The sequence below is a fragment of the Rhinoderma darwinii genome, chromosome 2, assembly GCF_050947455.1.
Source record: "Rhinoderma darwinii isolate aRhiDar2 chromosome 2, aRhiDar2.hap1, whole genome shotgun sequence".
Classification (NCBI taxonomy): domain Eukaryota; kingdom Metazoa; phylum Chordata; class Amphibia; order Anura; family Rhinodermatidae; genus Rhinoderma; species Rhinoderma darwinii.
Window position 1 is genome coordinate 239,840,269 of NC_134688.1, and position 12,299 is coordinate 239,852,567.

General features: G+C 39.2%; 1 protein-coding gene across 1 annotated transcript in view; it reads right to left on the reverse strand.

Moving 5' to 3' along the window:
* Positions 1 to 4,194: 4,194 nt before the first annotated feature.
* The window catches only part of TBX4 (T-box transcription factor 4), a 130,735-nt gene continuing 122,630 nt past the window's right edge, over positions 4,195 to 12,299 (reverse strand). Inside the window, exons 6-8 of the mRNA XM_075850428.1 lie at positions 10,983 to 11,071; positions 8,803 to 9,047; positions 4,195 to 4,849 (exon numbers count right to left, since the gene is read on the reverse strand). Coding sequence (XP_075706543.1) covers positions 4,227 to 4,849; positions 8,803 to 9,047; positions 10,983 to 11,071 — 957 coding nt within the window. The 3' untranslated portion in view covers positions 4,195 to 4,226. The remainder of the gene's footprint in view (positions 4,850 to 8,802; positions 9,048 to 10,982; positions 11,072 to 12,299) is intronic.

Below are 12,299 nucleotides of genomic sequence, written 5' to 3' on the forward strand. Positions count from 1 at the left end.
GACTTCTATTGATTGTATGTAGATCTGTCGTTTGGCATTAATGATTTTCCAAGGACTGCACCCCAGAACGACTAAAAAAATCCAACACTGCAAGTCAACTTTTCCTCAAGTAACTGCCTTTGGTTGGCGTCTGTCACGTTCACAAAAATGGTCTGTTTTTCATACAATATCTCTAGTGTATGGCTAGCTTAAAGAAGCACTCCGAGTTTAGTGAAATGTAGTGATGTGTATTGACTTACCTGGTGCTGTATTTCACGGGCCACTGCTCCGTTCCGGGCTGCCATTAGGATTACCTTATCTGTACTCTGACATCACAGACCCTACAACGTCTGCTGTAGAAACTGGATGTCAGTCTCTCTATGTAAGTCTATGAGACTCACATTGCGGCTCTCATAGACTTGTGAGCATAACTTCTGGTCCCTACAGCAGACGCTGTAGGATACAGGGAGTCAGACTGAAGATAACATGAACCCATGGCAGCCCGTAACGGAGTGGCGGTCCGTGAAATACAGCACCAGGTAAGTCAATACACTTAACTACATTACATTACATTTACAAGCAGCAGTGGGGGAAGTGGAAAAAAACAAACCCAGAGTGCTTTTTAAGGTGGATTTACACGGGAAGTTATCAGCCGTGTTTAACCACCTTTGAAGATCATCGATCGACAATACAGATTGTCAAACGGGGCTCGTTCACTCCATTCACAAAGTGCAAAGACTGCTAAGTATGGGGATGAACGATCATTATTGCGATCGTTCATCCCATGCATTTGCGCCATGTCACCAGCACATATCTCTGTTTACACAGGGAGATGTGCTGCCAACTCGTAGACTGGTACATAAAAGATGCGTTCATTGGCTGATCTTTGACATGTTCACCCAAATATTGGCCCATGTATAAGGGTCTTTAGTGTTAGATTCTCTTGGATAGTACACTAAATGATAATCTACAGATAAAGCAGTGGAATCTACCTTAAGCTTTGTAATAGTGATTTTATCTCAACTCAAATGCTTAGGTGCGTACTGTACCTGTGCTTTGGACATCATGATCTGCACACACATGTAATGATTTTAATGTGTAACCCAATTTTAGCACTAAAGACAGTTTTTAATGATTTTATTGGCTGCTGCCACTATAAATCCACTGAATAAATAGGTAGCTGTATAAGTTAATACGTTAACGTAATTAAACTGTCTGTATCAGATATTTCTATAGGTATTTAATTATTTAGCACAGGAAAGTTATTAAGTTAACTATAAATTCTTTATGAATATAAACACAGGATATACCATAAATGTCAGATAGCTGCGGGTCTCGCCTGTGGGACCAGCGCCTATCTCTAGAACAGGGCCTCCTACTACCTTTCGCGGTTTCCACTGCCGACACGTGCCTCTTCTAAATTTCTAACCATATAATCAGAATAAGTGTAGCATGCGAGCTACGCTGTTTTCTGATTAGATGGTCAAAAATTTCGAAGAGGCCTGGGTCGGCAGCAGGAACCTGGAGCATCTTTTTTTTTTTTACATGGAATAGCTTTTCACCATATTTTTTGTTCATGCCATTTATATATGTATACAAGTTAATCATGTCATCCCCTTAGTCGTCTCTCTTCAATGCTAAATAAATGTACTTCTTTTAATCTTGCCTCATAACTAAGATTCTCCATGCCCTTTTAGTTTAGTCGCTCTTTTTTGTACTTTTTCAATCTCTATCCTGTGGATATGTCATAAATGTCCCTGATGGGAAAACCCCTTTAAGCCAAGCATTTGGAGATTCTTCCTTTCAGCTTGTAGCCTAGTTCTTTAAAATTATTCTTAAAGCTCCTCTATCTACTGTATTCTGTCATTGGCTCCCACATGGACCACAAAAGCTGGATCATCACCAACCCCTTTAGAAAATTATCCATCCTTTCCACCACTTGCCAAACCCAGGCACCAGAGAGACAGCAAACCAATTATTCTATCCGTCTTCTTGATTATAGAATCCCCTATAACAACTAATTATCTTGTCCTAACTGCATTAGTTAGCTTACTGCATGGGTGTGTTGGGGATATTTATTTGTAGTTCTTGTATTTATGTGTGCAGATATTTATAAAATAAAAACAATTTAAAAAAAATTTCATATCACTTAGGCCTCATGCACACGACCGTAAAAACTCCCGTTATTATGGGTCGTAATTACGACCCGTAATAACGGGCTCATAGACTTCTATTGGCGACGGGTGCCTTCCCGTTTTCTCACGGGAAGGTGCCCGTGCCGTTGAAAAAGATAGAACATGTCCTATTACAGGCCGTAATAACGGCACGGACAGTCCATAGAAGTCTATGGAGCTCTCGTAATGACGGGTGGCTACATGTGTGCACCCGTCATTACGGCAGCGTTGCTAAGCGACGTCAGTAAATAGTCACTGTCCAGGGAGCTGAAAGAGTTAACTGATCGGCAGTAACTCTTTCAGCACCCTGGACAGTGACTACCGATCAGTATAAACCTGTAAAAAATAAAAATAAAAGACGTTCATACTTACCGACAACTTCCTGCTTCCTCCAGTCCGGTCTCCCGCCCGTTGCCTTGGTGACGCGTCCCTCTCGACATCCGGGCCGACGTCCTGGATGACGTTTCAGGCCATGTGACCGCTGCAGCCAATCACAGGTCAATCACAGGCTGCAGCGGTCACATGGACTGCCGCGTCATCCAGGGATGTCGTGCTGGATGTGAAGAGAGGGACGCGTCACCAAGACAACGGCCGGGTAAGTATGAATTTCTTTAACTTTTATTACAGAAAAGGCTGTCCCTTCTCTCTATCCTGCACAGATAGAGAGAAGGGGCTGCCGATTAGTGCAGTGCTATTTTGCCGCCAAAAGCGTGCTCATAAATACGGGTGGAATACGTGTGACACCGGACCCATATTTACGGGCACGGGTTCGTAAATACTGGTGCAAAACGGGTGGAATACGTGTGACACCGAACCCGTATTTACGCCAGTATTTACGGGTGGGAAAAAATACGGTCGTGTGCATGAGGCCTTACTCCTAGAATACTAGAATAGGTGGTTCTTGATAGCTTACATAATTGGCTACTCTAAAATTAACTTTGTTAACTGGATTTGTCAGTTCTGGTCCTGAACAAGTTACACTATTTTTTACCTTTCTAAAATGCACATTGTTTGTTAAACTGAAATATGTACATTGTAATACATCATCCATTTAGTCAACCAGCCATAATTTTAACACAAGTTTAATGTTTTTCACTATTCCAGCCGAAAAAATTACCAATCAAAGAACGCTATTCTATTCTGGAAATATATCTGCAGTGTTGGTGTCATTCTCAAAAAGTGTAAGATTGATGGACGTAAGAAAGGACAATAACGTCTCAACTTTACGTTAGCTTCAAATATTCATATCCCCAGACATGCTGTAGACCGATATCAATGAAAAGACAACTGGAGGTATGACATAATCATAAATCACCTTTACCATTTTATCTTTCCATTTAGTAAGCATAAATAAAGTCCATGCTATTTAACAAGAGAAACATTTCCACGTTGTTTGAAGTAAGCTGGATTTCTCATAAAGTGTCTTCCCTTAGATATATATATATATATATATAAAAGTTATTTTTCTCACGCAATCATTTTTTTTTTTCTTACATCATTATAAAAAAATCTTAAATAGATGTCTTCATGAACCCTGGTAACATTCACAATTTTATTAAGCATCTCAACTTTATAAGCAAAGCTTCACCGGACATGTGGCTTGCATTTGTGATAGATATATATATATTTTAAAAAAATGGTATATATATATATATATATATATATATATATATATATATACATATATATATATATCATATATATATATATACACACATATATATATATATATATATATATATATATATATATATATATATATATATATATATATATATATATATGTGTGTGTATAAATAGCTATTCAGCATGCAAAGATTTAGTGATTCCAGGCAATTTCTACAAGTTAGTTTGCTGTATTTTCTATTATAGCTTTCTTTGTTAACTCAATGTTTCATCCATAGAAGCTACAAGACATCTAGATGGGGGTTTCACCCTCTTTCGACTAATAATAAATCTTCAGTTGATTCATGGGTGATATTTTACTTAAGTGCAGGTTACCCACAGGTAATAACAGATCAGATTGTCTGGGACAATAGAACAACTCAAATATTGTATATGTTGGAACTACAGTCATCCATCAGTCCAGTTGTCCACAGTCCCCATACCGGAATGATACTGTAGTGAAGAGTCTCTGGATAATGAAAAACTTTGGGAATATAAAAACTCATTTGCTGTGTTTATGTGTGGAGATGGGGGCTTTCTTTCACATAAAGATGGATGCACTCTCTCTCTCGGGAAGGATGAGGTAGGAACCCTCTCCCGTACTTGAGACTGTGAAAGCTGATTGTATACACTGAAGTGTGATTCACTTGGTGCCTGTGATCCTTGGCTTGCAATTGTTGGAAGACGAGGCATCATGGCGGTGGTGGTAAAGTGGGTTGGGAAAGGCTGATATGGAACAGTTTCCATTGTTTGGACACTATAGCTTGTGTATGGTGAAACAGAAGTCCACATGTTGCAACTTAAAGGTGGTGGTGGAGGAGGTAAATCATCAACACCTGATACTCCAGCTATTTCTGCTCCTGAAGTCGAGTACATACAAGCATCTCTTGGTGCCACTTCATTGCGGTAAGGTGGACTTAGCATCTGTTGGTCATATGGTGGAGGTGATCGAAAGTAGTGATCATCTGCCATAGAAGAAGAGGGATCTAGATAAGATCGCTTGCAAGGAAGGTCAAGGTGGCGTGCACCCTCTGTAAAATAAAGAACTAAAACTTAAGGCAATACACGACAGGCATATCAAGAAGTTAAAGATTTTAAGGTTCTACTTGTCACAGATGATTTATTAAGACCTACAAACAACAGTTTTAATATATTAAAGGGGTTGTCCGGTTTCTGCAAATCAATGCTTTTTTTTGTATAATTAAAAGTTATAAAAATCTCCAAAATACTTTCTGTATTAATTCCTCACAGTTTTCAAGAGTTCTACTTGTTTTTATTCCATAGGAACATTAATTGATTACTTACAGTGGAGAAAAATATTTCCAGCACCTTCGTGTCTATTACATGACCATGGATAAAATGTTATCCACTGGAGGTAAACAATGAATGTTCTTACTGAGAAACAATAAGCCAAGTCTTGGAAACTGTGAGGAATTAATGCAGAAGGTATTCTGTAAAATTTTATTTATTTGCTGAAACCAGGCAACCCCTTTAAGTAAGCTAATAAACAGGAAATATCAGATTCTAAAGGCCCCTTTTACAAGCAACTGTTTTTCAAACTATCGATGAATGTCATTTCTGAGGATCTGATTGACATTTTCATTATTTAGATCTGGCCGGGAGGAGATTTCTCTTGGCCTGGTGGCTAGGGTCATTGTTACCAATAGTTACGGTAAATGTTGCTCCAAGCTATATATTAGACTGAGCACAGAATTTAGTACTTCTAGAGCAAAACGTGATCCATAAAACTAAGCCTCACTTGGAACTAAGTGGCTGCATTACAGTGTGAAATACAGCTCCGTTTCGTATACCATATTACAAGTCAAATTCAATTATGCTCATATGCATTAGGCCTAAATTTGTTCATTCTTTCTTTTTTCCCGATTAGAGAAGCGGCAACAGGTTGTCCTGACAGCCAGTTATCACCTTCAACTGAAATGTCACACACACAACTGAGCCAAATATACATGTTTATAGGTGAGTTGTGGCAGATAACAGTACGCTAATGGTCGATCAGTCAACTACTATATATGTGGTTATGTTAAGCTTACCTCCTGTCAGTCCTCTATCATTACGCTGGATTCACATGTGCTGTCTTGATGCCGTTTTTGAGCCAATGCCAGGAGTGGATAAAAAAGAAAGGAAAAAGTATAGAGGAAAAACTTATACTCTCTTTATTATCCACTCCTGGCTTAAGCTAAAAAAAAAAACAACTGCAACATAAAACTGAATGTGAATCCAGATGAACTCTTTCCTTTATATTTTCCCTTCATTGAGGATTTACTCATTGCTTTGGCTATAACTGCAACAAAAACAACATCAAAAACCGCATTTATGAATGTAGCCCTATGTGTGTGGTCGATAAACAGAAATTATTCCTGTAACTGGCTTCTAACTTTGAAGCAAATCATTAACAATAACCGTTACCTAACCATTTATTTATATAATTTTACTTGTATCTCATTTGCTATAGAAATATGTAATATGAAAAAACATGGAAAAAAATTTAAATTCATCACATGTGCATAGGAATAAAGAAGGAAAAAAAAAAAAAAGACAACTGAAAACTGATTTCAAATTAGAGTTCCCTTAGTTCTACTAATCTTGAATTTGCTGATCGAGCTATTACTGCTAAAAGTTCCAAGGATATTAGTATTCTTTTCTGGTAACATTTGCCAGTTACAAGCATTTAATAGCATTTTTAACTCCACCTCTACACAACATATTGACAACTTTACTCATACAGCCCCCCTGTAGATAACATCATACAGCTCCCTTGTAGATAACGCCATACAGCCCCCCTGTAGATAACGCCATACAGCACTCCTGTAGATAACACCATTCAGCCCCCCTGTAGATAACGCCATACAGCTTACCACTTGTAGATAATGCCATACAGCTCCCATGTAGATAACGCCATACAGCCGTCCCCCTGTAGATAATGCCATACAGCCCCCCCTGTAGGTAGCACCATACAGCCCTCCCCCTGTAGATAACATCATACAGCCCTCCCCCTGTAGATAACGCCATACAGCCCCCCTGTAGATAATTCCATACAGCGCCCCTGTAGATAACGCCATACAGCACCAAACCCCCCCGGTAGATAACGCCATACAGCCCTCCCCTGTAGATAACGCCATACAGACCCCTATAGAAAACGCCATACAGCCCCCTGTAGATAACGCCATACAGCCCCAGAACCCCCTGTAGATAACACCATACAGCCCCCCCTGTAGAACGGTGCCATACAGGCCCTCCTGTAGATAACGCCATACAGCCCCCTGTAGATAACGTCATACAGCCCCCCTGTAGATAATGCTATACAGCCCCCCCTGTAGATAACGCCATACAGCCCCCAACCCCACCCAAAAAAAAACGGCCTATAGTTTGTCCTACAATAGAGATGTATCCCCTATCCACAGGATAGGGGATACATGTGTGATCGCTAGCAGCGATAAGGAGAACGGAGGACCGAAAGTCCCCCGAAGTTCTCCATGACAAACCTCGGACATCCGGGGTCTGCGCAGCTCAATAAAAATGAAAGGAGCGCTGGTCACGCATGCGCACAAGTGCGACCGGTGCACAATTCATTTCTATGGAGCTGCCGACAGACCCCAGAAGTCCGAGGTTTGTCATGGAGAACTTTGGGGGACTTCTGGTCCCCCGTTGTCCTTACCGCTGGGCGTCCCAGCGATCACACATGTATCTCCTATCCTATGTGGGGGGGGGGGCCTCATGCTTTGGGCCCCATAGCAGCCGCTACGGCTGCTAGAGCGGTAGTTACGCCACTGGTCAGGGGCATCGGCTTTTTGCTCTTGGAGACAAAAGTTTAGCTCCATTTCTCTGTCAGACATGTAAACTAACATTTTGTGTTTTATCTGAGCTTCCAAAGGGTAATGCTGTTGTTACATAGAAGTGGAGAAGATAACCTCACAGAACTTAAAATCAGTCCAAAATAAGAAAAACTAAGTATTATAACTGAAAAATGTAATAGTGGAGTTTTCCTTTAATGATGGGACACTGCAGGGTAGGTCAGTGGGACGTTGCTAACTGTTGGACACCAAAACCTTGCCTGCAAAGCCTCCTGTCAATTGAGCTACATTTTAAACAGTAGAGTTAAAAAAAATGGTCTCAGTGCAATAGAACAAAGTATTTACTATCTACTTTACAAATGTAATGTAATTTTAAAGGAACACTCCAGGCAAAACTGTACGCTTAGTACAGACCCCATGAAGGTGGAGCTTGACTCTGGGTTCTCACTTTTGGTGTTCTTTGATTCCATGCGTCATGCACCGCTGCCTAAGGCTTTGCAATTGGCTTAAAACAGTGGGGCAGATTTATTATGCCTATTGTGCCTCCGTTTTTCTGGCGCAGATATTTATTGCAAACTAAACCAGCTCCAAAGTGGTTTAAAGTTACACAGAAATAACTAAAGATGCACCAAATTTACCATCCAGCATCTTTGATTTGGAGCATCTAGTCTAGGTCTAAGGTTTCCCACACACAAGCGTGTTCGGTCCGTGATATATGGACCATATGTCGGCAGTATTTCCCGGACCGAACACAGTGCAGGGTGGAACACTACTAGCATAATAGTTATGTACGATGCCAGGAGTCCCTGCCTCGCTGCGGGAAAATGTACCCGTGCTGAAAACATGATTACAGTAGGGGACAGTTTTCCCGCAGCGAGGCAGTGACTCCTAGCATTGTACGTAACTATGATGCTAGTAGCGTTCCTCCCTGCACTGTGTTCGGTCCGGGAAATACTGCCGACATATGGTCCGTATATCATGGACCGAACACGCTCGTGTGTAGGAAGCCTAAACTGTCTTATTTTAAGACAGTATTAGTAAATCTGCTCCAGTGTATCAGTTGGAGTGTTCATTTAAGGTATAATTATGGATATAAATATGTTAGATCCAAGGATGTCTGATCTGTGAATAAATAATTATTGAAAATTTCACCCAAACTAGTTGTACAATACCTCTTCTTTTTAAACAGTGATAGAAAAGCCCAGAGTCCCTCTGAGCTGCGAAGGAGTTGAGCGGTAGATCTTGACCATCAGCTGCACCAAACTGCATGTGTGCCCCATTCTCATACTGATAATGCTGCAAACCTTGGTGGCTACCGTGGAGAGCACTAAGGTCAGACTTGCTTGTCAGCTGTCCTGGATGACTTGATACCAATCTTTGTCTCATGATGCTTTTAGATATCACAGGATATTCTTTACTGGGGAAGTAAGGGAATTAATAAAACTTAGTTTTATTAAGTTTGTCATTGAATCATAATCAATAAATAAACAATTTTATAAGAAGATTAGAGAATATTCAGATTATGTCACTTTATATTTTATTTAGAACATGTTTTTTATATTACTATAGTACCAAAGCTGGCCATGCAGATCTGATAAATGTAAAAAAAAGATACTGTCAACTGTCCTATGAAATCTAGATTTACGGAAATGTTAGATTCCAAAAGGTGCTTTGTCCACCAGTGCGACCAATTGTTTTTATTTCTCCAATGCATCTAAAAACAAGTCTTGATTGAAAATATTCAACCATTTTGTGTCCACAGCTGCTTTGAATACCTATGTGTCTCCATGGTTATAGACTACAAACAATAGGGCTGCAAGATTTCACTATTCAGATCAGAGTGCTGGATCTCTCAAATGTAGAGACACATAGGTTTGCATGTGAACAGTAGACACAAAACAGTGAGATTTTTTTTTACCTGTTTGCAAAGTTGTTTAATTTTTTTTATTTTTAATTAGCATTTTAGCAATTAAACAAAAATTGTTACTAAGCTGACCATAGCCTTTAACTGCCATAGTGCAAAGATTATTTTTCGATAACCATTTGATCAATACGAAATGTATATGTTAATAATCTGTGAATTCAGGCTAACAAGCTACCACCCACCTGAATATCTGTTCCATTGATCAGGCATGAATTGGATGGAATGTTCCAATAGTGAAGTAATATATACAGGAACATTTATCAGGATAGATCTGTAAACCGTGCCTACTTGTTGTCAAGCTGAGGCTGCATATAGGCCAGGATCACACACACGGTTTTGATGCCGTTTTTGTGGCATTTTTTGGCTCAGTGTTTTGAGTCAAACCAAAAGTGGACACAAAAGAGAGGAGATGCATCAGTCTTCTCTTTATACCTTTCCTTCCTTTTGGATCCACGTCTGGATTTGGCTAAAAAAACTGAGCCAAAAACTGCCACAAAAACTGCACCAATACTGTGTGTCATCCTGGCCTTACACTTCTTTGACACACTCTTTGTGTGGTGTTTATTTTGGCCATCTAAAAACTAAATCTTTTTAGTAAAATGGTGTTTTTGGTGGTGTAATTTGCTAATAGTGGGTTACATTACCTGTGTTCTTTTTAGGTGACATTTTTCACATTGCAAATCATGTTATTCAAAGATCATGTAATGCAAAGATTCCTCTTTGCAAAACATACTTTTTTCTTAAAAAAAAGTCCACCAAAAACGCTAACACACATTAAAACTTAATTGTCTTTTTAAAGAGGCAAAACAAACCTATGGAGGTCTATGGGATAAAAATGCCTCTAAATAATGCAAAAACAACCCAAACAAATCCAGACTGAAATTTTGGAAAAACGCCACTGGCCTAAAAATTAAAAAGACGGCACCTAAAAAAACACCATGTTTGTATAGAATTTTATAATGCCCCATTGATTTTAAGATAACATCTGGCCGCAGGGTTTTTTTTTGTCCCTACAAAGGTAAGAATAAATGCCAGGAAAAACACCACTAAAAACGTGGCTTTTTCCTAAAAACACTGTGTCTGGATCTACTCTAAGGAATGTTTCCCCTTAGAGTAAGTGCACACGGGGCGAATAAGCTGCAGATTTTCTGCAACGGATTTAATTGCAGAAAATCCACAGCGTATTACAGGAGCAGCAAAGTAGATGAGATTTCAACAAATCTCATTCACACGCTGCAGCATTTTAGAAAAGAAGTGTGGAAATTGACTTGCGATGCAGATTCACGTCAATTTCTCTTGCGAAAACGCTGAGGAATTTGCGTACAGAAAACCCAGCCGGAAACTCGGCAGTGTTTACGCTGTGCATGGGAATACCATTAAACTGCACAGATGTGCTATATGTGTGGTTAGGAAGTCTATATTTGATACCTTTGCAGACGAGCCACGCGCAGGTCACTGTCATCACTTCCTCTGAAGCCTTTGGCAAAAGGATTATTTTCAATTTTCAACTGTGTAATCTAGAAAAAAGACATAACCAAAAAACACTTGATTAATAGTAATCAACACTATGTAAAATATACGTTTAGTTGTTTTAATATTTTCCAAATTGAAGTCATTTATTTATGTCTCTTTTTAGCCTTGCGGGACCTCAGATGATCATATGATAGACTGGATTCACACGTGCAATTTTTCATGCAATTTTTTGAGACACAGAATGGGTAAAACCTGAATTAAAAGCTGCACCAAAAAACAGTATGTGTAAATCCAGCCTTACACAGTTAAAGCTTAGCTGTTAGGTCACATGCCAGACAGCAAAGTATAGTTTATAAATACCCATAGCTATATGTGAGGACATATCACACCTCCACAGAGGGAAGAATAACACCAAGTACCATAGTACCTTGCAAAAATATATAAATCATTTATTACAATACTCATAAAAACATATTGGCCATCAGGACCTAAAATAAGACAAACAATTAAAATACACTAATGTGGAGAACAATGAGGCTATTCAAAATAGCATATACTCAACATGTAGAATAATATAAGATATAGTAACAATGGGGGTCACTCAAACAGACATGCTGTAAATGTATAATACAAGAAAATACAAACACCACAAATATGTTGCAAAAAAAGCATGCCTGAACAGAAAAACATATCATGGACCCAAAAGAGTATAGAGAGGGATGGTCACAAACACATTAGTATCCGTGTGTATGTAAATGTATAAAGACCAGTGAATCACCCAAAATCAAAACAGGTCCCAGAGGCTATACCAACCCGTATGTAACATGATAGACCTAAAATGAACTCCACAGCAAGAGCCCCAACGCACGTTTCGCGGTAGCTTTTTCAAGGGCAAAGTATAGTTTAACTGTTGTCTGTATCCAAAGGTTACTAACCGAATTTTTAAAATAGTTATAATCGAAGAACACATAAAAAAAGAGAATTGGTAGAAAAATTGCAAAGAAAAGTAATTGTATATTACATCAACTGTGAATTGTGCTGTGAATAGTGTAATGGGATCATGGTGACTTGTGGCCACCTTCCCTGAATGAAGTGCTATAGTCCTGGTGGCGCATCTTGAATTTGCTTCTCCAGCGCTTCAACATAACAGTAGATGACTATGCTGGTTTCAAGAGTAGCATGGGAACTAAAACAGTCAAAACCTGTCCATATAAATATAATCCGTGTTTTATATTTGGTTCATTTGGATTTGTTTAGGAGAATTTCTATTAC